This window comes from Sinohyriopsis cumingii, chromosome 4, assembly GCF_028554795.1.
Source record: "Sinohyriopsis cumingii isolate HCF-2022 chromosome 4, ASM2855479v2, whole genome shotgun sequence".
Lineage (NCBI taxonomy): Eukaryota > Metazoa > Mollusca > Bivalvia > Unionida > Unionidae > Sinohyriopsis > Sinohyriopsis cumingii.
In genome coordinates, this window is record NC_142964.1 from 86,747,786 (window position 1) to 86,773,899 (window position 26,114).

Genomic DNA, 26,114 nt, shown 5'->3' on the forward strand with positions numbered 1-26,114 from the left:
CCATATTGTATATAAGATTAGTACCATTTTCCATTAGAATCAACTAGATATCACAAGTCTTTGTGAAAACCACATTGTGGCCATATTGGATGTTAATTTGGTTTCATTTTCATTTCACACCAACCCGACAGAATAAGGTCTTCTTACGCATCCATACAGAAGTAGCAATAACAAGATTATCACGATGGTTGCTATGGCATTTACAGTGAATCTAAGAATTAAGAATGGTACCATTTTCATTGAGGACAAACAAGGCATGACTAAATATGGTCCCTGCACATAGTTCAGGTTCTCTATCTATGGTTACTTATGTAGATGGCTTGCACCTGGGATGTGGATGAATTTCAAGTCAAAAGACCAAGTATCACTGCAACAAAGCAATAAAAAAAGGTTTCTTCAACTAACATTAGGGTCTAAATTACATACCTTATTAACTTTGTCAGGATTGCCATTCTATTGGGAAGTCATGAATATGTTGGGAAAATGAATAAATTTGTTCCCAACTGAGAACTGCCCTTTCATTTTTCAAATATTTACCAAAGTTGAAGGAAAATGGTGAAATTGTTTTCCCCCACTCAATTGCAGAAAAAAAATGATACCTAATTTAGTTATAATTCATCTGACTGGGAGTTAAATTTATTGAGTACTTATGGGGATTTTTGGAGGTTTTGGTACTCTAAGGTCAGCTGAGGTACAATTGCTGTATGGCTCATTTGGGTGGTGACCGTAAACGTATAGTCAATCAAAGTATTAAGGCAATTGGACTAGTCAAGTAGACTGGTTTCTGCATTAGCAAGATTCATATTGGTATCTTTATTTGTGCAGAAGGTATAAAACCAGTCTAGTATTTCATTATGTCACCATGTGAGAGAGTTGTCTGTGACAACAATAAGTTTGAGAGAAAAATAATAAATCTACGTTTCAGAGAAAAATAATAAATCTCATCTTCCCCAAATCCCCCTGTGATATGTAAAGTTAACAAAAATGTAATAAATCTTTGCATTATATTGTTTGCACTGGAAACTAGCCATTATCATGAAACATTATCGTAAACAGTAAACTATGACACTACTTCCACCCACAACATGCCTTTATATGCATTTTGTCAAACCTTGCTAAATGCATAGAAATCAACTGCTGGGGAACTTTTCTGTATAGAGACCCCCCTTCCTGCTGTGGAATAATTGCATTAAATATACATTCCTCTGATTATATTGCACATAAATGTTAGGGTACCAACAAGATACTAGTGGGTTTTATTTAAAACCTTTCCCAGTTATACAGAGGTATGTAATTATTAAAAATTTTGGGGTCAAAATGTAAAATAAACTTTGTCTAAAGACTTGCATTAAACCAAGTTTTTTGTAGTTATGCAGAGTAATGTTAACATTTTTATTATGTAAATTTAAATGAGTTACGTACAAATTTGAATTGCTGTTTTTGTTTTCTAGTGGTTTAGTGTATGGTTTCTAATTCAGATTTTATGCAGGAGTTTTCCAAAAAAGCTATTTGTTGATTCCCTTCAGTGAGGGTCATACATAAAGCTTGAATAAAAATCAATTTCCTCCAGGAGAAAACTTGGATAATTTTGTTTCAAAAGTGAAAAAATCTTGCTTTGTGGATGGCTTGCACTTGGGGCAATGAAAATGTCTTGAATTGGGGGTCAAAGGTCAAGATCACTGAGTGAAGTAAGAAATGCTTGCTTCAAGAATATTTCATTTACATATATAGAGGAGTATTAAACAGGGGCAGACATGCTCTGATAAAGCTACTCTTTGAATGAATCTGTTTAGTATCTGCTGTTGATATAATTCGACATTGCAAAGTGCATCATTTGAAATAAATTTTCTATAGGGATCATGAAGTCGGAGGTCAGGGTTACTGTGGTCACTTGTTTAGGCAACTAGACTCACCTGTGTGCAAAGAGCATCCTCCTAAATGGTCAGGGTTAAGTATAAAAAAGATATCTCTCTCTTGCAATGGGGTGGTCAAAAGGTTCAAAATCAAGGTTACATTGAAGGGCATTCGGTAACATGTTACCTGTGCCACAGTTACATTGTAGCAGGTAACAAGATATGGTACCAGATGAATTTAAGCTGAATGATGAGCAGTTTTCATGTAGCCTTTTCTGATTTCAAAGTTTGGTTCATACAGCTTTGAAGTCACAAAATTCAATGACATTTAAAGGTCTTGTAATGTGTATGAATATAAGGTGTACTGTTGTAAAATAAAACCTAAATCTGTGTTGACTGAGTTTAAAAAGAAAAATGTAACTTGTTTTTTTAATAGCCTGAAGCAATAAAAATGGTCCAGGCAGCCATGAAAACTCTGCTGATAGAACAACGGACATGTAATCCAAGGATTGCAAATTCAATATACATGCACATGCCTGCCTGGTTTGTCCTTGGGGAAATGCACTTTGCTCCAGTGTCCTCTGCATATAGCCAATAATGTCTTAAAAAATGCTGTTAAAACCAACAAAATGGCTAGATTCTTTTGGCAATGTTACCCAAACTACTCAAAACTCCATCAGTTAATCCTTCCATTCTGTAATCTGACATCACATGAGATACAGAAATATGCTGTACAGATTGCTGAAAGATCCCTTCAACTTATAATGAGCAATACAAATACCAGTAAGTGTCCAAAAACAAATGTGGGTGGTGGAGAAATCTATCTGCAATAAAATGCAATTATTTATGAATATGAGAGATCAGACCCTGAACTACCCATCAATACTAATACAGTTTTGGGTCAGATTTATTGGACTAGCTCAGTTAATTAGATGCATGCATCTCACTTGTTATCTAACATGTCCTAGATTTTGAAGATTTTGGCATATAATTCAAGCCTGATAAAATCTGGATCAGAAATACATCCCCCAGAATGGTAACAAGCTCGGTCAATCAGGTGCAAGTTTATCTCATTATTATCCATGGCTCTCAATCAAACTTGTTCGTCTGAGATCAAAATGATATGCATTTATATTTCAGATGGATCAAAAACAGATAATAAAAAATATATTTATTTCAGCAGTGGTAAAAAGCTCAGTCAATCAGACACATGAACACCTCTTTAACATCCATGTGTCTCACTCATTATAGATCTTTTTCAAAATCTTGTCGATATAAGCCCGTATACCAAGTTTGATCTAAATCAGATGAGAAATATGGCCTCCAGTGTGGTAATAAGCAATAACTGTTTGACAGATGATGGATGTATGCAGGACAATAGAATAAGCTCATTTGGCGGTAAACCAGGTGAGGTCAAAGTCTGCAAAGATACTACAACATGTAAAGTAGGTTTATGTGACCTTTTCCTAAGTGTGAATACCAGTCTTAACTTGAAGTCCTTCTAAAGTATTCATGGCTGTGGGTTTAAGCATATGATAGGCTATAAATGGCTGCAAGTGGAGGAAGAACCTGGGAAAATCCCAATTACAAACCACCAGCCCCAAGTCCAAGACTTGAACCCATGCAGACAGAGGTGAGGTGAAAGTGATCAATAAAGGCAAGCACGTTAGACCACTCAGGCACTGAGCTGTACAACTTGATAACTGGAGTTGAATGGAAAAACATGAAACAAATTTAGCATCAAAATTAGGTCACTGTTAATGTTGTTACTCATAGTGAATAGTGAGTAGTTACCTCAATATAAATGCATACCTTATACTCTCTAATTAATGCCCCCCCCACTCTAAGTAATGCCCCTCCCCATTTTTAAGAGAAAATTTAAAAGATGCAGTGTAAGACCTGTGCTTTTTCGATACCCATCTGTTTCAGATATATGGTATTTTCCCTATTGTACAAAATGAACTAAAATGTGAACGTGTAACATAATCACTGCTATACAAAAAGTAGGTTAACATAATAATTGCTTTATGAAATGTAGGTCAATGTGACCTACCAACTAAAGATCAGTGTATCTTAATTTTCATGACTGGTAAATGCAAACAGTGTTGGAGATGTGAATCTAATTGCATAAACTTAAGATAGTCAAGTCATTGGAGTATAAAAAGTATGTCACTGTTATCTGTTTTTATTCATGATGAGTAGAATCTTGTAAGACAACTGCATCCATAAAGTTTCCCGATTGCAAATGAAATGTTTCAAAGCCACATGCAGAAAAATTATATTAACATCTATGCCACCGCAGAGAATGGGAATAATTCCTTGGGGAAAAAGTGATACGATATCCAAGTGGAATCAGCTATTTATGCCAAGTTTTGTTTACCTGACCATCTCAGACACTACTGCCTTCGTTCATTAGACTGGATTTATAGATGTGGTTAGATGCACAAGCATTCTGATATAATAGATCTTCCACTAGATTTGGATACAGCTTAATGCTTCAAGCACAAATCTGCAGAGTCCTAAAGCTTGAGTTACAGTTGTGTAATGAGAATTACGACACCATTCAGGCAAACTGAGGTCACTACGATAAAGACTCTATGCTTCAGTGATGTGCCTCATGTTTTACATTCACTCAGTTTCTCAGACACTATTACCTGCAGTTGAGGTATAGACGAACACTACATTCTTGCGCCAAAACTATGTTGCTGTGACCTAGAATTTTCAGTGATTTACATTGTTTTGTGCTGGCTCAGTTTCAAAAGAACAATTGCTTTTAGAATCACTTGAGATTTTTTTATGCATTATGGTGCATAGTATTCCGACAAAAATGCCATATGAACATGCCACAGTAAGCAGTTTTCATGTCTTATTCATGTTGTGTCAAAGTTCCTGGCCATAGCATCTTCACCAAAAACTATTTCTTAACAAATTTCAATCAGTATTGGCTCTAAAAATAAAAATTAATTAGCAAGTATTTACTTAGTTTTATTGCTGTCAACACCAAACAACAAGAGGATTAATACTTACTCGTGTAAACTTTTTATTTTTAAACAACTGTTAATATCTGATTAGCTTACCGTATATACTTGCATTACAAGTCCAACTGTAAACAAGAGTTCTGGATCTGCAGTTGCATAATGCATTGAGAGATTAGGGTCTATGATGTTTGTTCTACTGATGACTCTTAACTGCATAGACCCAGCTCTGCTGGCACATTATGTGATGGCAGATCTGAGTTGGTTAAGTTTGCATTTTTGGACTCATCCTGTAAGCTTGTATATATGGTAATATAGGAAATACTTACAATGCATTTATTTAAATGCTTTTTTTTACAAGTGATACTTAAATACTGATCAGATTACAAATCTGCAGAGAACAATCCTATCTAACTAATCTTGATTCAACTCAATTTATCAAATAAATGGATTCACAGTTGGACATGAACTCTTTCATGTTAAAATAACTTTGCACAAAGTTAACAGCACATGTACAATCATTTTCTAGTTTAGCCATACAGATAAACTTACTCGACTCGTGGTCAAATGTGCTACAAAAATATTTCTTTGTTGCATAACATACAGAACAAAAATGTGAACTAAAACCATGTCCACAAATTGCATTTTATTGCCCGAGAAGACAAGAAAAAACAATGGTACATTATTACATCAATAAATTAACAACAGTTTTCAGTCTTATCAAAATAAATATAAACTTATTATAATTTAACACATTTTCATTTGCCATGAAAATAAATTATCAATACTTCCATAATAATGATTCTAAATGGTTACTTGATCACAGCTGACACTGCCATATACACCAATTTAGATGTTAAGTCCAACCATATACCACTAATATCTGATGACCTTACCGTATATTTCCAATACGATAAGGAGACAACCCGAGTATAATTTGTGGCTATTGACGGATAAACGTCTTGGATATGGCTTAATCATACTGGATAGAAGTATCATAGAAGCATATCATTTTCCATCTGAAGAAAACGCCTTTAAGTTCTCAAGCCATGGTTAAGAAAGCAGTCTCATCTGGGGTAAGTATTAAATCCTAAGCTGCACACATAATGGCTGCAATCTGAGAATCAATTTCAACTGGTAATATTTATTTTAAATAATAGCCCAGTATAAAAATGTACAAATACTTCAAAGGGTAGGTTGATAGTGAGGGTAGAGAGAGAAGGGTTTAATTTTGAACATGGGCATATCATTGGAGAAATACGGTATCATGTTCTAATTGGGTGTTTTATAGCAGAGCTTTGAGCATAACACTAAACTATACAAAGGAAATGCAATTATTTTATATGTAATGATTTTATTTTACACATAAATGTGTATAAAGATGATTAGACCTCAAATTTTCAGTATATGTGGAACATGTAAGGTGAAATCATTGCATTATTTTTACAGTATCAGTGCAATTAGGGTAAAATTCAAAACTGTATTTTGTCACCATTACACTATGTGTGTCTGCCAGACATGCTCAGTAGGAATGTACAGAAGACGGAAGTAGCAACCACTTCTTTAAGACAAACCCCTGATGCCAGAGTGAACAATATACAGTGTCAAGTTTTCACTGACTGCATGTTGGAGATACCCTATATAACAGTGCAAAAATGTGATAATTTTAATTCTATCTCCCTTTTTGAATCTCATGGATGCCAACATGCCTGAAGGGAAAATGGACTTCAAAGTCTCTTGATACAGGGATAAATCAGAAGAAGAATGGGTTCTTAAATTTTCAAATTTAAAGAGATGAGAGTCATTTTATTTTTAACATAAAGTCCAGTGGGAAAAATGTATGTAGAAATATCGGTTTGATGTCACTGAGATGGAAGTTTTAATCACCAAGCCATATACATTATTTAAGAATAATAGTATCTGACTTGTAGTCTTAATCCTACTACATCCATATTCCTTAGCAAAGCTGGAATCAGGAAACATGTTCTGAAACATCTCTGTTGAGATTACCATGACAAAGCTAGATTGGTTTCACCAAAAACAACTTCATTATTAGGACTTCTGCATTAATGATTGATAAGTCGCTGTGATACATGAATAATTCTTAAAGTTTTGGTGTCTCTTTACATACTTTCAAAGATCTGCAAGCCTTTTCAGAGTTCAAAGTGCATCTCATTAGACAGACCTTCCTCCATGTGCTAGATTTATGTAACCTGCACAGAATACGTTTCAGCAGATGATACCTTGTGATGTGGTATGTTTATTGTTCTGAGATTAGGCAATTGGGCAATTTTATGGCATATATTCAGGGACATCAAAGAACCTGTACTTAGTGCCTAGGTGAAAATCCTAATGTAGCCCACCCAAAGATGGCCTTGAAGTGTATAGAATGATACTCATTTTGCCTGTACTGTATGCAACAGTCAGAAGGAAACATAGCATCTACCAGAAATTGAGCCAGTAATACCAAATTTTATTACCTTAGAAAATTTTACAACTTTAATAAAATTTTATTTGACCATGAAGCTGACATAGCAATAAGTCTGAGAAAAGGGATCATGATTCATAGTGTGGGTTTTCAGTCAATATTTCTGATAAACTCCACTGAAACCAGAGATGCTGCCATCTCAAATCCCGACTTCCATGCAGTTGCAGATTAGTTAATTATGAAGAAATTTCACTGCTGAAGTCCCACATATGCTGAAAACACTTTTTATGTCTAGTGTGTGGATCATCACTTAAAGAACATTCTTATATTAATCTTTGTTGTGCCTAGGTATGCTAAACCTTTGCACTGACACCCTATTTTCACAAAGTACATTTATCCATCAGCTTCTCCAATTTTGCATTAACTTAATTTCATATAACTGTTGTTTTTTTTTAAATTTTAGTGAAGACTAAACAATAATGAAATTATTTGTCTAAAACAAACAAAAAATTAGTTTAACCTGATTATGTATTTTTCAATTAAAATTAAAGGCAGTCAAACCAAATTTTTTTGAGTTACATGATTTGAAGTTACACAACCACTGCTGGTAACACAACTATTGTGTACGTCAGAGATTATTTGTATTAACGTCAATTTTGTAAGATTATTTCCATCAGTCCATGTCTTATCCTCATGACTTCATCATCATTCTTCCTCACTGGACACTTGATCCTCCTCCTCCTCCCCCTCTTGTTCTTCATTGTCTTCACATCCTGCCATTGCCATTAGAAAGTGAAATCTCTCCTTCACCTAAAATAGAAAACCCCACAAACTTGAAATATCCTGATGGCTTGTGCACTCTTTCATTAGATTTATAAAAAAAAAGGTATAAAACTTCATCATTCAAATCTTAAAAACTTCCACCAGAAACAGAGTTTGAAATTTTTTAACCGTGATTTCTCTCCCTGGACTTTCACCATAATCCTAATGGCTTGTGAACATTAGCTTTAATATTTTATTTTACTGAAGCCAAATTAAGTCTGAAGTTGCATCACAACAAGATCTGCTTGAAATTAATGATGAGCAGATTTTATACTTATTTTACAGAATATGTATAGACATATATTGTCTTAAATTTCAGTGTTAAGCTTCCTCTCAAAAGATTTCCCGTGTGAGGATGGTTTTGGTGTTATCTTTTGTCATATATATTTTTTTTTTTGGGGGGGGCGGTTATATTATGCTATGTTTGAAATGTACATGTGCTGCTTGATGCACAATCACATATGAACCTATTCAAATTTAAACTTTTTGGTGGCAAGAGACAACAACTAGGTTAGAAACAAACTGCAGGATTCTATGCTTTTTGGGCCATTTGTTTTCAATGTGTCATTTTTAAAGTGAATGTTAAAATGGCCTACAGTCTGAGCCCTAGGCGATCAAATGTTGTTATGCAACACACAATACAGCGATAATAATACATATTTCATACGTGTACACACACAGACATGCTGTTTTATGCCATTATCCCTGGACAAATTCAACCCAAATCCAGCGATAATAATACATACATGTATAACACACGTGTGTGTACACACACTGGTTTATGCCTTATCACCTAGATGAATGCAACTTTTAAGCATTACCCAAAAGAAAAATCCACATGATAGGCTATACATGGCGGCCAGTATTAATGGTGGAGGAAGAACCCGGGAAAACCCCGTTAAGAATCACTGACCCACGAGAAGCTACTGGCAAACTTTCTCACATACCCACATTATCCGAATCCGTGACTCGAACCCACAAAGACAGAGGTGAGATGCCAGTGATCCGTAATGGAAAGCGCTTTAGACCACTCGGCCACTCGAGGCCCCCAAAGAAATTTAGTAACAGTGGCCTTGTTTAATGGCAGATCAGCATCTGTGGTGCAGACTTGAAAGCTCTCCATGCCAGAAATGATTTGTCAGATTTGATAAAATTTAGTCAGGTAGTTTTTATAGTTATTGAAATGTTTATCTATTTTTAGTAAGAGCAGCCATATTTGTTGGTGAATTGTCATAATCTCTATAAAAGTGAAAGTCTTTTATGCCAGGATGCTTTCTGAAAAAGTGTGATTAAATTCTGCAGAGCATTTTTTTTTCTCCAAAACATTTGTTTAAAAGTTTTTCTTTCTTCACAATTTGGCAACAGTGACAATGTGTAATGGTACATCATTCTGGATAAAACTGAAAGCCCTCAATAACAAGGAAGCTAAATTTGGTCAAATTTAGTTGAGTTGTTTTGGAGAACTCATTTTAAAGTTCTTTATTTTTAGTAATGACAATCATATTTAATTGAAGATTGACATCATTTGTATGAGCTTTAAGGTCTTGAAACCATGATGTTTTCTGTCAAATTTGGTCCAATTGTGTGCAGCAGTTTTGGAGAAGTCATTTTAAGTTTTTTTTTTTATTTTTTTAAAATTTTATTCAATGGCAGCCTTATTTGAAGGTGGACTAGCAAGACTTGCATAAATATGAAAGGTCTTCATGTCATAATGCTTCTGTCATATATGATCAAATTCCGTTTGGTGGTTTTGGAGAAGTCATTTGAGGGTTTTTCAATATTATTCATCAGCAACCATATGAGAAGGTGGATTGGCATAAATTCTAACAATCTAAAAGGTCTTCCTGCCATGATGCCTTCTTCATTCAGACATCGTCAAATTGTATTCAGTGGTTTTGGAGGAAAATTTGTTTAAATGTTTTTCTGTTTTTTGTAATGGTTGCCTATCTGACAGCAAATCAGCGTTAGTCACATGAATTTTAAAGCCCTCTTTGCCAAGATACTTTTCTCAAATCTGGTCTAATTCTTTTGAGCAGTTTTTGAGAAAGTAGGTTACAGGCTTTTCTAGTTGTAGTAATGGTGCTCCTATTTGATGACAGATGGGCAAAAGATCTTCATGCCAGTATGTGTTCTGTCAAGTTTAGTCAAATTCTATTCTTTTTAGTAAACAGTGACTTTTCCTTTCTCATTACAGTGGCCATATTTGAAGGTGGATTGGCATCATTTGTAAAAACTTGAAAAGTCCTCCTGCAAGGATGCTTTCTGTTAAAACTGATCAAATTCTGTTCAGTCATTTAAATGGTTTTATTATTGTTTGTAATAGTGGCCAAACCTGATGGCAGAGAGGCATCAATTGTATAAATATGAAATCATTTCATCTGGGCTTCGAATTAACTATGGTTCACTAGCACCAGGCTTATACATTTCATGTAATACTAATAATTTTTTAATTTCAAAAGTGCTTCTGGTTAGAAAAGATTCAGTTGTGGCCCATCATCTGGGGATGAAGACTAATAAAGATTCAGCAGTATTTGTAAATTTCTCAATGTACTAGTCCTTCTAGCTAAAAGAGAATGCAAAATTCCAGGCCTGCTTCACACTAGGACATTCTGTGCCAAATCTGGTCAAAATAAATCATGTGGTTTTTGAGAAGTTTTAAACAGCAATTGTTGGTGCAGGACCATTCAATAAGCATACCTGTCCTTGTGACCAGGTTAGCTAAAATTAGAAAAAGTGATTTAGTGGCATCAAAATTTTATTGGTCATCTACATATGCTTTCAAACAATCCTACCAATTGTTGTTTGCCTGTATCTAATGGTTTTTGTGCAATGCTGCAAACAAAGTCTTTATCAAAAAAGTCCAAATACCGACAAAGTGCCCCTCCTTAAAAAAAATTCCTCTTGTGGCTTGAAAGTTTAATCAGATCATCTACATATGTACAATGTACACAGACATCTACCATGTTTCCTTGGTCTATATAAAGTGGTTTGGGTGCAAATGTGTAACAAGGTCTTTCACCATGAGAGTGCATATAAAGTGAAGAGTTTAAAAATGTTTAAAATGAACATTGATTTTGTAGCATGAAAATGTAATCAGGTCATCAACAAATTCCTTAAATACATGCCTACCGAATTTCATTTGTGTACAGCAAGTAGTTTTGTGTACTCCTGCTAAGAAGTTTAAATACAAGCCTACCAATTTCTTGTGTGTACAACAAATAGCTTTTGTGTCCTACTAACAAGCTTAAATACCTGCCTACCAAATTTCTTTTGTCTACAGCAAGTAACTTTTGTGTCCTACTAACAAGCTTAAATACATGCCTACCAAATTTCTTTTGTGTACAGCAAGTAGCTTTTGTGTCCTACTAACAAGCTTACATACATGCCTACCAAATTTATTTTGTCTACAGCAAGTAGTTTTGTGTACTCCTGCTAAGAAGTTTAAATACAAACCTACCAAACTTCTTGTGCGTACAGCAAGTAACTTTTGTGTCCTACTAACAAGCTTAAATACATGCCTACCAAATTTCTTGTGTGTACAGCAAGTAGCTTTTGTGTCCTACTAACAAGCTTAAATACATGCCTACCAAATTTCTTGTGTGTACAGCAAGTAGCTTTTGTGTCCTACTAACAAGCTTACATACATGCCTACCAAATTTCTTGTGTGTACAGCAAGTAACTTTTGTGTCCTACTAACAAGCTTACATACATGCCTACCAAATTTCTTGTGTGTACAGCAAGTAACTTTTGTGTCCTACTAACAAGCTTAAATACATGCCTACCAAATTTCTTGTGTGTACAGCAAGTAGTTTTGTGTACTCCTGCTAACAAGCTTCTCAAGATGGACAGATGGATTTAGAGACAATTAGACAGACACAACCAATATGTCACATCTACAAGCAGTAGAGATATAATCTATGTTTTATAAACAGTCGGTAAAAAATGTAATGAATAGGACTGTAATTCTGAAACAGCTAATAAACCATGTTAAAGTTACCTCTTTAGGACTTCTGTTTCCAAGGCACTGTGCTATATTCTCAAACGTTTCTTGACAGGGCCTCATAGTTCTACATCCCAACAGAATAATTCTGTCTAGCTCTCTGAAATAAAGTGCATGTTGGACAAGTGTAATGCCAATAACAACACATTTGGCTTTTTTAAAATCAAAAACATAACTGTTAGAAAAGTTTAATTATTTAAAGAAGTTTTCTCCTTCCTCAACATCATGGTCTTGATGCAATCCTTATGACACCCATAAAAACCCATCTTACATTTAATCCACTGTTTGCATGCAGTCATTAACACACCATAGTGAAACTATGTGCCAAGTCCCCAATTACATCTGAATGGATTAAAGATGTCCTGCTGCTGGAACAATCAGAAACAGTCAAAATCTTAAATGTTTGATGATTCAGTTTAATCTTTTTTATTTTTGTTAATAAGTACATCAAACAAACAAATGAGGTTTAATCTTAACTGGGGTTTTTGTAAAAACAAAATCTTCATTTCTGTTTCATATTGATCCATGGAAATCTATGATCAGAGTTGTAGTTGTGTTCAGATACAATCTGAGAGGAATTATTTATTGAAATTATTCATTGGAATTACAAAATGCTCATTCACATTTTAGTCTAAAACAATAATTTAGGATTATTAAGGACTTGTTCAAAGAATTTCTGGATTATATTACTGTCATACATCAAAACATTCAAGATTATTGGCATTCATTTGGAACATTCTATAACTTTTGGATTTGTGATAAGACATTTAGGGTTATATGAGATTTGATTCACAATACTGTCTTTTTAATTTTCACTTTGTATTATAGGGAAATAAATTACTTGTTGAATTTTGATAGACTTGATGGTTGCACTTCTTTCTGTTAATAGAGTCACAACATGGGGGTTGTATTACTTCAATGGTGCAGGGACCTTTGTCTCTGTAAAGGCAGAATAATATCCAAAAATATCCAGCTGATTTTGAAAAAAAATGTGTTGCCAGTTGTTGACAATGTATTTCTACAAGGCTCGTGGATATTTCAGGATGCTCCCACAGAAAATGCCAGCCATTCTGCACACCAGATTCTCATGCGAGTTCTAACTCATTTTAGTCACGTGTGCATTTTAACATGCAAATTAGGTAGAAGTCACATAAGCAACTGAACCTAACAAAATCTGAAAATCATACAAGTATGAATTGTTAATATGAACAATATTTTGCTCACATGAACAAGTATTTCCTCATCATAACAATATTTTGCTCACATGAACAAGTATTTCCTCATTATAACAATATTTTGCTCACATGAGCAATAGGGTGGCATGAATATCCAAAACAAGAACTACCGTATATACTCGCATATAAGCTTATTTGCGTATAAGCCGAAACCCCAAACAGAATAGGTAAAACATTAAAAGGTGCATGACCCATGCATAAGCAGACCCACAAGTCTGAAACAACATCACAAGGTGCATGTGGTAAGTTCTAAGTGCATTTATTTAGGCAAACTTGTATTAGCAAAATTACGCATATGCCTCTCTCAGTTACTGCATGTAAATGTTATAAGTTAATATAATTTGTTTGAAAAGTCAATTAATTTATTTAATTTTCTGTTTTCTTATTCTTTCTGCTTAAATCAGATCTGTGTATAATTTGATTTGATGATGACAAGAATTGAACATCTGTGGGTTGCTGTAACATTACTTTACCCATTCTGATGATGACAAGAACTGAACATTTGTCGGTTGCTATAAAATTACTTTTCCCATTCTGACAATGACAAGAACTGAACATTTGTGGGTTGCTATAAAATTACTTTTCCCATTCTGATGGTGACAAGAACTGAACATTTGTGGGTTACTGTAACATTACTTTACCCATTCTGATGATGATAAGAACTGAACATTTGTCGGTTGCTATAAAATTACTTTTCCCATTCTGATGGTGACAAGAACTGAACATTTGTGGGTTACTGTAACATTACTTTACCCATTCTGATGATGACAGGAACTGAACATTTGTCGGTTGCTATAAAATTACTTTACCCATTCTGATGATGATAAGAACTGAACATTTGTCGGTTGCTATAAAATTACTTCTCCCATTCTGATGATGACAAGAACTGAACATTTGTCGGTTGCTATAAAATTACTTTTCCCATTCTGACAATGACAAGAACTGAACATTTGTCGGTTGCTATAAAATTACTTTTCCCATTCTGATGGTGACAAGAATTGAACATTTGTGGGTTACTGTAACATTACTTTACCCATTCTGACAATGACAAGAATTGAACATTTGTGGGTTACTGTAAAATTACTTTTCCCATTCTGATGGTGACAAGAACTGAACATTTGTCGGTTGCTATAAAATTACTTTTCCCATTCTGATGGTGACAAGAACTGAACATTTGTGGGTTACTGTAACATTACTTTACCCATTCTGATGGTGACAAGAACTGAACATTTGTGGGTTACTGTAAAGTTACTTTTCCCATTCTGATGGTGACAAGAACTGAACATTTGTCGGTTGCTATAAAATTACTTTTCCCATTCTGATGGTGACAAGAACTGAACATCTGTGGGTTACTGTAACATTACTTTTCCCATTCTGATGGTGACAAGAACTGAACATTTGTGGGTTACTGTAACATTACTTTACCCATTCTGATGATGATAAGAACTGAACATTTGTTGGTTGCTATAAAATTACTTTTCCCATTCTGACAATGACAAGAACTGAACATTTGTGGGTTGCTATAAAATTACTTTTCCCATTCTGATGGTGACAAGAACTGAACATTTGTCGGTTGCTATAAAATTACTTTTCCCATTCTGATGGTGACAAGAACTGAACATTTGTGGGTTGCTATAAAATTACTTTTCCCATTCTGATGGTGACAAGAACTGAACATTTGTCGGTTGCTATAAAATTACTTTTCCCATTCTGATGGTGACAAGAACTGAACATTTGTGGGTTGCTATAAAATTACTTCTCCCATTCTGATGGTGACAAGAACTGAACATTTGTGGGTTGCTGTAACATTACTTTTCCCATTCTGACAATGACAAGAACTGAACATTTGTGGGTTGCTATAAAATTACTTTTCCCATTCTGATGGTGACAAGAACTGAACATTTGTGGGTTACTGTAACATTACTTTTTCCTTTTGACTCAAGTTAATTATTGTTTGTTTATGCATTTTTGTAACAATGCACCAGTAATTAAATTTTTATTTTGCCCTGAAACTGTCAATACCTACCATATTAAAATGTGATCCCAGTATGACAACAATGAACAATAGGGTTTGGTTCAATGCGCACATATGACAACAATGAACAATAGGGTCTGGTTCAATGGCACCACATGTACACTGAAGGTTGAAACTTGGGCTGAATGAAGTACATTCATTGGATTTGAATCAGTGCACTAAACTTAAATACTATCTCCAAAATACAATAATGTAAGTTTCAGAAATAATGCTTAGAAAATTACTGTAAAACCGTAAAAACTGAGGTGTAGTTTGCTTTGATGTAAGCAACTTTAAACCCCATTTAGACAGATTTAGAATATCATGCTGATATTATGGAATAAAAGGCAATTACACATCAAAGTACTGGTACAGCCACCGGTCAAAATTCCCTCTTAACCAAAGCCATTTTCATGGTTTTAACAATTAACTGTTCTGGATTGCTGTTGGAAAACAAAAGAAAAATCTGCCAAATATAAACAAAGGAGGCGCAGAAACAACCAGCTTTAATATGTGGAAAATTATGATTTTGTTCAGTCAAAACACAAAACTAAAACTGAGTGATAATGATCTTAAGGTAATCTATATTTAGAATTTTAGCCTTTATTATTATCGTTCTTTCACGAACATGTAACAGGTGAGTATATGCTGGTTATGTGCCTTGTACAATTAAACGTGTGAACCTTTTCAGAAAGATTACATTGATTTGTAGGATTGCTTATATCATTGAAAAACAGTGACTTGTGAGCACATGCATCAAAGTAAATGAAACAGCTATGTACGTCTAGCTGAAAAGTGATCTGGAAGAATGCAATTTGGTAGAAACAATGAAAAAAGCAAAACTTACATCTAATATTTTTGGAATAAATAATTATTTAAGTGATGTTAAGCATGATTTAACATACTGGATTTCAGACTGGCATCCTTTTCATTTTGTACCAATTTGAGATCATAAAATGTCTCTTTGTGAAAACCCAATGCTGATATGACTTTCCACCTAGGAGTAGTCCAATGATTTTAAAGATGGCTACTTTGGTGGCCCTATTGGATATCATATCAGGTATAACGGTACCAACTGCGCAAGTCCAGGTGGGCGGAGCTAAAGGTGTAGGGTACATTGAATTCAGAATTAAAGAACAACACTAGCTGTGACTGGTGCATTATGCAAGAATTGTACTTTCTGTTTGGCTTTAAAAAAAGTTGAGCCTCTTGGCAACATTTGAGTTTATGTTAATTTTTATCTAGATCATATTTTGTATTTTTTATGATTTTTTAAAAATATGGTACACATGGCTGAAAATGTGCTTGTTGTGACTAGATAACTCTTACCCCTGTCTAGTTCCAGTAGAGCTATCTCTCTTAAATGCAATGGAATACCTGGTTACGACCTTGTCAAATTGACAATCTAGCAGTGTTCTTTATGACAGTGTGACATGTATGCTGAAGTAGGATAGAAAGTATATTTATTTCACAAAACATTAGCATTGAGGTATATGGAAAAACAATTGGTACTGTGATACCATCAGCACAATTTGTATTTAGGACCAACAAGACACCATAAGAAGTCTTCTGCTGAAAACCCAATGCTGATGTTACTTTTTATTCATGTGGAGTAACAATAACAAGATTTTCAACATGACTGCTGTGGTGGACATACTGGATGTCAGATTGGCACAATTTTCATTTAAGATGAACCAGACATCACAGGCAGTCTATTAGTGAAGCTGATACAACTATCCATTCAGGAGTAGTGATCACAAGTTTTTCAAGATGAAAGTCATACTGGATGTTTGAGCGAAACCATCTTTACTGATGACCATCCTCCTGACATCTTAAAAAGATTTCTGGTGAAACCATATGCCAACATGACTTTTTGTTCAGGAGCAGTAGCAATATGATTTTCAATATGGATGCCATTGTGGCCATATTGGATGTCAGATCAGTAGTTTTATTTAGGTCCAACTCATAAAAAGTCTTCTAGTGATGAGGTATGGAAAATCATTAATACTGCCTTTCAAAGTGATGATTTAATGTAAGAATTTTCACATATATGTAAGTTGCTGTGCAGTAAAATTGTAAAATGTATACTGTATATATTCTCTTAAAAGTTAGTACAACTGCAAAATGCTGACTCAGATCTGCAACTGCATAATGTACTGGCAGATCTGTGTCTGTGCAATCCGGCAGGAGTAATCAGTAGAACAAAACATGGACCCGGATCTACTGGCACATTATGCTATGGCAGATCAGGGTCTTTGTTGGTTGCAGTTGGACTCTGCTTATAAGCAAGTATATACTGTATTTAATTTAGTGTATAAGTCTCACGTTTATACATTTTTAGTGGTTACTTATTTCTGGTAATCTGTAAATCATTTGGAATAAAAGTTGTCCAGTTTTGATTTGTTCACCTGTAAGTTTATTTTTGAAATCTATGCATGTGATTATCTAATATCTGTGAAGAGATAAAGGACTTGAAGATGGAGGAAGTGAAGACACAAGATTTTTATCTAATTTTTGTTTGGGGGGTGTCAGCATAACATTATTACCAATAAAATATTTCATGTATTTGCAAATATGTATTCCCAATTTATACAAATCTTCCACTTTCCACAGAGTTTTCCATTATTACTGGTTATGTTTACCTAAGGGATCTAAGGTTTCAGAATTAGGTCTTGAGGTTTTTACATTTAATTAATGAAATCTGGCCCTTTGCAAATGATTTTGCAAAAGACTACCATTTCCAAATCCATGTATATTTATTACAAATATGACATGTACTCTCTGCCTTTCCTATCTTTAAACAAAATGTGAGTTGCATTAATAGGATTATTTCATATCATGAGAACACAAATTGTTGTAGTCCTTTCCTTTTTAACAGAAAATTGCTTTTAACCCCATGGACATTTGAAAGTAAGACAATTTGTGCAACTGACTAATAAAATTACAAATACTATTATTTAAACATAAGGTTTATGTGGCACATTATGCAAAAAAGTCATATCATGCCAAGGCAATCTACTAAAAGACCCATAGTGACTCCAGCATGAAAATTAAACTCATGGCAAAGTTCAAAATAGTTTAGTCATGGAAAGCTTCCCATATACCATCCTATTAAACAGATAGTAAAATCGTTGGAAAGCTTCTAAAATACCATCCTTTGAAATTGATAGTAAAGTCATGGAAAGCTTCCCATATACCATCCTATGTTTCAAATGTTTTTAGTTGATACAAAACAATTTTGAAACAAAAGACTGCATGTTATCAGTAGAGCAGGGACTTCGCGATGAACTAGACACTTTCTAACTAATCATATAATTTTGTCATCTTCAAATGCTTCGCAATGAACTAGACACTTTCTAACTAATCGTATAATTTTGTCATCTTCAAATGCTTCCCATCATGCACTTTAAATGAAAGTGTTGACTGCCTCATTCCACCTAAGCAGTGTCTACTTCAGACCATGGGAAAATTCACTGTGCTATCTCTACAGTTATTGGATGACTACATCGGCTTGTATGTTATTATTCATGTACTTATATGCAGTGAATAAACATTTCACCAACAGTCTTGAAGCATTTTATTTTTATACCCAGTAATGACATTACACACACAAATAAATTTTTAGAGAAGCAATATATTGATATGGCACCATGTAATCTTTTCTTGAACATTTGTATGGTAATAAAATGCAAAACTACGGCTATGTATGTTGAAGGAAAATTATCACTGGATACACTGATTTTGTAAAGATTATTGATGGCTATGTACTGTGAAAGTAGATTATTGCTGGATACATTGATCTTATAAAGATTATTTATGGCTATGTACAGAGAAAGAAGATTATTGTTGGATACATTGATCTTGTAAAGACTTTTTATGGTTATGTGCCCAGAAAGAAGATTGTTGGATACATTTATCTTGTAAAGATTATTTATGACTATGTACTGTTGTTGTTGTTGTTGTTGTAGGGTTTAATGCCATTTTTCAGCACATGATAGGCTATACATGGCAGCCAGTATTAATGGTGGAGGAAGAACCCCGGAAAACCCCAGAAAGAACCACCGACCCACGAGAAGCTACTGGCAAGCTTTCTCACATACCCACATTAGCCAAATCCGAGACTGGCTATGTACTGAGAAAGTAGATTATTGCTGGATACATTGATCTTTTCAAGATTATTGATGGCTATGTACTGAGAAAGAAGATCTTTGGTGGATACACTGATCATGTAAAGATTATTTATGGCTATGTACCAAGAAAGAAGATTATTATTGTATACAGTGACCTTGTAAATATTACTTATGGCTATGTACCAAGAAAGAAGACTTTTGCTGGATACACTGATCTTGTAAAGATTATTTATGGCTATGTACCGAGAATGATTATTGCTGGATACATTGATCTTGTAATGATTATTTATGGCTATGTACCCAGAAAGAAGATTGCTGGAAACATTTATCTTGTAAAGATTATTTATGGCTATGTACCCAAAAAGTAGATTATTGCTGGATACATTTATCTTGTGAAGATTATTTATGGCTATGTATTGTGACAGAAGATCATTGTGGGATACATTGATTTTATACAGATTATTTATTGCTATGTACTGTGAGGGAAGATTATTCTTGGATAGACTTCCCTCTAATGATCAGAGCATGCATGTTATATTATTGATCTACTGTGAAGGAATGTGTTGTGTAGAAAAATAATTATCACTTTCACAGAAAGAGGTGTACAGATAGAGATGTTGTACTCAGAAAAGGAGATTAACTAATCTTGTTTTATTTTGGTCTTTCTTTGTAACTAACTGGTATGCTTGTTGTCAAATGAGTTTTTTGTTATAAGCAGAGAAGGCATTACTGTACTGAATGGCAGATGATATGGGTCAGATATCAAACCTGCTACCTTTGTACTGGGAGTCTAATGGTCTATCAACTGAACTACTGCTGATAAATTCAACAACAATATAGCTAGGACAAACAAGAACTTGAACCAGCTGTAGCTGATGTAAGTGTTGAACAATCACTAGCATGGTGATAATAGTTTATTGAAATGGACACATTTATTCTAAGTGGAAAATCAATATTTAAAGAAAAGGACATGTTCTTTTAGATACAAAAATGACTTCAAGAACACTTGATTTCATGGATGGGTTTAAAGAAATTTGGCAGATTCATTACTGTGCAAATTTGTAAGAAAACAGTTATTGTTTCTTTAAACTTATGTTTGTGTTTATAGACAAGTCAAAGTAACGCTTATACATGTAGTTGTTGAAGCTGTGTCGCATACACGTACACACCCACACACACAGAGACACGCTCACACAGAGGGTTTGTTGTCTGTGAAAAACAAACAGAACATTTCGTTAACCCCTGATATTCCTACCTAATTATATATGTAATATAAGTGTAGAAATAAAAAGACACTGAAGGACTGACAAAAATAAACACTGTTGGTTGATGTGGAAAGCTCTTTGTGCAAGAACAGTTAAATATTTCACATACTAGCAAAGCAAATGGCCTGTGCTTATTGTCAACACACTTTTCAAGCAACAGTGAAATAAGAATTACAACACACAATCAACATAGCTTAAGACAACAGTTCTATGACACATTAATGTATTTTGCTTTCTAAGTATGTGAACTTTATGTGACTATTCATACTGCATCTGTCTGTATTTATTACCTGGAAATTGCTCTTAGATCTATAATAATAAAAAGAAGTTTGATATTATCATTCTTCTGGCATGGATATTTGACAAATAGTATCTAACTTATAAAAAAAGCAGTTCCTTAACTTGTTGGAGCACAGAAACATTTTGAACGAGAAGGTGCAGATACTGAAATGGCATGTGGAGTTTGTGATTAAACCTGTCATGCAGTTCATTGTATTTTGTGAGAGTTCTTGGTGAGGATTTTGTGCAGATGCAGGTCATGTGACTTCAGTTATATTGGTTAGGTCTGTAGGGGTCATTTAAACATTTATAGAGGCCTGGGATGGTACTGCAGAAAAATTTGGAGAAAAATGCATCAAATCTGAATTTACACCGAACAAAATCTTACTAATTTGTTCCTTATGTTGAGTACTTGACATTGCATGGGGTTTTAATTAAAACTCATCAGAGTGGTCAGAGACATTATGTAACTAATAGCAAGGTATGCCACTGTTGCTGCATTTAAATTTACAGCATGAAGAGGGAGGGTGGTATATCTTGCAAAAATGTTGGCAGTTTGCATCTGTCTGGCATAAATTTGTTAAACTGTCTCTGCCCAATTCTACTTGTGGTGTACCATATTTAACACAACTGAGGATTTTCCAATACATTCAAACACAAGTGACATAAGAGCAATTTCACACAGTGATCAATGCAAGTGATGCAGCATTTGACTGATTTGACAGACAAATTTTGATTTCAGCTGCATGCATTTAAGTCCCCCTGAAATAATTTTTCTCACAGCTTCATGGTCAAAATGGCATACCGGTATTCTGTTCTTGTTTCATCAAACTTGAATTCAGCCAAGGAATTCTAATCAACAAGTAATATAACTGACAGAAAATAAATAACCAAACCCTGGGTATGTGCGTGGTAAGATGATCTTGCATGCGTGTCTGATTGAGGAATAACAGGTTTGTTCTTAGCATGTCTTGATAAACCCCTTTTGGTGTTAAACTTTCACTTCCCATTTAGCATGTTGTTTGCATTTCTAAACTCGTGATCTGTACAATATTTTAAGATGGATAGAAAAAGATTAATAATTCAATGAAAACTAGACCTGAAGGAAGAAACATTTAAAAGGTGCATTAAGATGTAACAAGCAATTCATCAACCTAATGGCATCCTATTATATGAGTTGCACAGCTCAACTTTGGTGGTTAGCAACAGAGTAAATGGCAAGACTGACAGATGACCAACTAAAAGGTGGTTACTATAGGGTTCTCAAATTCTGATGCAGGGGCTCTAATAGGATAAGGATTTATTGTTCAAACTGTGTCAAAGGTTGCACAAACACTATGCCTAAAATATTTAGATTTGATGACAGTTTGTTTCACATTTTATATATATATATATATATATATATATATATATATATATATATATGTATGCTTTTTTTAATTAGCACCCTTTCATTGCTGTCAGTTCATGTACATGCATATATGACTATTGCCCCACAATGACAGCCAGTGTACGGATGGATCTCTAGGTGACCAGTAGCAACTTACCCCCTCCCCATCTATTTCGATATATTACTGATAAGCTTATTAATTCTGTCATAATCACAATAATGAGATTTTGAAAAGTTTCATTATGTCATACAATGAAAACTCTTTCAAGGGAGGCAACTTTCAAAAATGAATATCTACAATACTTTTATGCCATAAGAAATTAAAGCAACCAAATGAATGTGTTATTGTTACCTTGTCCACTCTCTAGTCTCCTGTACTTCAGTTCCTTTGGTACTATGTTCTATGTTGCTGTTATTCTGATTATTTCCCTTTGATTGGCTGATAGTGCTGGCAGTTGGCTCCACCTGGACAATGCTAGTTGTGTCATGGTATGCATCAGATGGGTCATACATACTTTGCCCTGACCCACATGCAGCTATATTTTCTTTGTCTCTGGTGATTATAGTTGCCTCTTTTGAACTTTGATCAGAATTTGTAGTGAAACTATTCATTTTCTGTCTCATTTTATTTTCATTCTTTTCTGAGCACTGATCTACAGTCTCTTTATTAATACTTGAATTGTCAGTCAAAAGAGAGTGGGATTTACAATCATCAGCTGGAGATTGTAGTCTACTGACATTCAAAGTCTGTTCACTTACTGACACTTCCATTGGCAATTTCTCTGATGAACATTTTGTGGCAAAGGGATCACTATTTGATCTTGTACCTAATACACTGGTTTTCAAACATTCTCCTCGAACTGGTTGTGAATCATTCGTTGAAAATTCATTAACATGTCCTTCAGGGGATCTGACATTATCTGTGTGTTTTGCACATTTGTTTGATTCTTTACCTCTAGACGAATCCTGGTCTCCACTTGAACAAAGCTTCCCATGAATCTTGTCATGCACACCCACTAACCTGTCCACCGAGAGGGATACAGAATCCTCCATGCAAGAGATTGAGTAAGGATGGGAGACAACTCCAATCTCAACATGACCACCATGAGTCATTCGAGAAGATGAACTATTCTCTGCGGTTTGTGTCTCAGACAACATACTTTGTTTCCTTAACTTTGAGTGAGGATTTATTTTACTAGTCTGATTTGCAGATATCCTTGATTTGGAAAGTTCACAATCTGAACTGCCACCATATGGAGAGCCAATTATACTACCTGATGATGGAGAAGCTCCCTGTGAATTATCTGGAGACTTTGTTTGATGCAGTAACTCAAAAGGTGATGCCCTTTCTAAGTCACCTACTGATACAGTCATAGGACTCTTGTGGGTGACTGGTACTGGAATGGGTCTAATCCTCTTGAGTTTTCTAGCTGGAGATGATACTTTAGGTTTGACTGTAGGGCCTTCATGAGTCACGGGCTTATTTTGGGATACGCTAGAAGGTAAACACATTTCTGCAATATATGTAGCACTGCTTACAATATCAGAAACTTTTGTAAATAATGATCTAGTAGTACTATATGTGCAACTAGCAGGGACTGTAACAGACAGACTGGAAGGAGTCTCTTTAAATTTTTCAGGCTGAGTTGAAAACACACTTCCAGAAAACTGCAGTGGAAAGGATGACATATCCATGGATGCTCCACTTTCACTCATTTCTATCCTAGCTGACTTCACAGCCTTGGCCAGAATGTCTAGACATGAGTTAGAGTCTGTGGACAGAAACTGCTTGCTGTCTGATCCGTGCAACTCCACAGGGGCATTTTCCAGTGTCTGCGGGGATATCCTTCCTGTCACAACAGATCTAACGAAATCTACATCCTGGTTTGCCGCATTTATAGAGTTAACTGCAGCACTCGTGCTAATATCAGTTTTTATCATCTGTCCTGTATTAAGTGTCGACCCTGACAAGTTCAGATCTGTGGACGCTTGATTTACACTCAATTTTCCAATTGTATCTGAAGCCCTTTCAACAAAAGATTCATTGCTGTCATTAACATGCAAACCCAAATAAATTTCTACAGATCTCGGCTTCTGTTTCTCACTTTCCATCTCCATTTCTTTAGCATGAGAAATGCTAGTTCTGCCTTGCGAATCTAAATTATTTCCCAGTTGTGAGTCCCTGAAGTGGGTACAATCTGCTTCACCTGTGTTACTCTGGCTGGACCCTGGTGAGCCGTCAGCTCCCTTCCTTGCCCCCTCTCCACTGCTCGAAGAAGTGTTGGCTGAGCTACTGTGTCTGCCATCATGGGGGAGATGTTTGCTGGGTTTGTGTCGATGGAAGAAATGGGTCACTTTGTGAGAATATTTGTCTTTCAAAGAATGGAATTTCTTGCTAAAGGACTTCTTTTTGTAGGGAGATTTCTGAAATGAGTAAATAAAATTAAATCATTGCTTACATAGTGTTTGAGTTTTTGGCAAAACAAAACGAACCAAAGAGGAGTTAAACATGGATTTCTTATCTACTGTGAACCTTGCAATGACCATCCTTTACATTAGAAAGGATAAAAAAAAAAGAGCAAATGCGTATCTCCCCCACTTCGGCACTATTACTATTAGAAAACAAAAAGCTAGCAAGGTGAAAGAACTGAAATTTTGTCAGGAGTGTGATATATATATATATATATATAAAATCTGACTTTTAAAATCAGGGGAAATATTTTGTGCCCAGAAGAATAACCAATCAGGTCACCAAGGGTGCAAATCATCCAAGTGCCCCATAGGGAATTCAGCAATTCACAATGGTTTCATACAAGGTAATTGACTTGTACCATGACCATTGTGTAATTTATAACAATTATTATTTGGGTGATTGAGCATTCTCTTTGTGTTTATAGGATCTGATATTTACAATAGCAGTACTGCAGTATATGTTATTTTCCATATATGAGAAATAAAATTTCTTTTCAATGAAAGAAAAGTAATGTGTCAAAAGGAATATAATTCTGGGGTTTATACACCTTTCTAAAGAACAGGGAAATAGAGAGGGTGTTTCACATCAAAGCCAAAGTTTCCATTCTTTGTTTTTAAAAAAAAGGAAGGGCTTTCATTATCAGTCAAGAGCTGTGTGATTTACCTGGCTACTTTTACTTTACACCCAACTACTTAAAAAAATAACTTGTATCCCCATTGGGGGAGGTGTCCCCACTCCCACTAATTTGGCAACTAAGTCTCCAACTTGATATCTGAATGGAAGGCCCTGAAATAGGAAAACTTTGCCTTATCTCAATTTTTCCCTCTTAATAAACCTGTCTATGAATGAGCTGCCCATTGATAATAACCTGGGTAATAAAAATGGGCAACTGGGTACTGTTAAAAAGAAGAAAAAAAGATTCCATGTTCAGATCAAAGATGTCAGGAGTGTGCAAGGCACAGAATAACAATTACAAATCAAGGCTTATGTCATGTGACTAATGTCTTCTGGGCATTTATCCATCATCAGACCTCTATCTAATTTCCTTTTTTTTATTTATAGTAACTGTACATGAAACAGTTCCATGAAAATGGATGGGTTTCTTGAATGTGAAACCACGTGTCACAGATTCATTATATTTTGATAAACACATACATAACCAGTCTAAATTGAAAAAGAATGGCATCAGATATTAAGAAAAACGGATCTTATCGATGTGACTCATGGATGCAGAAATATTCATCACAATT

At 34.8% G+C, this 26,114-nt stretch overlaps 1 protein-coding gene across 1 annotated transcript in view; it reads right to left on the bottom strand.

Annotated features, from left to right (window-relative positions):
• Nucleotides 1-5,459: 5,459 nt before the first annotated feature.
• Nucleotides 5,460-26,114, bottom strand: part of LOC149801601 (GON-4-like protein) — a 123,300-nt gene continuing 102,645 nt past the window's right edge. Inside the window, exons 26-28 of the mRNA XM_089955858.1 lie at nucleotides 22,744-24,815; nucleotides 12,076-12,178; nucleotides 5,460-8,066 (exon numbers count right to left, since the gene is read on the bottom strand). Coding sequence (XP_089811984.1) covers nucleotides 7,962-8,066; nucleotides 12,076-12,178; nucleotides 22,744-24,815 — 2,280 coding nt within the window. The 3' untranslated portion in view covers nucleotides 5,460-7,961. The remainder of the gene's footprint in view (nucleotides 8,067-12,075; nucleotides 12,179-22,743; nucleotides 24,816-26,114) is intronic.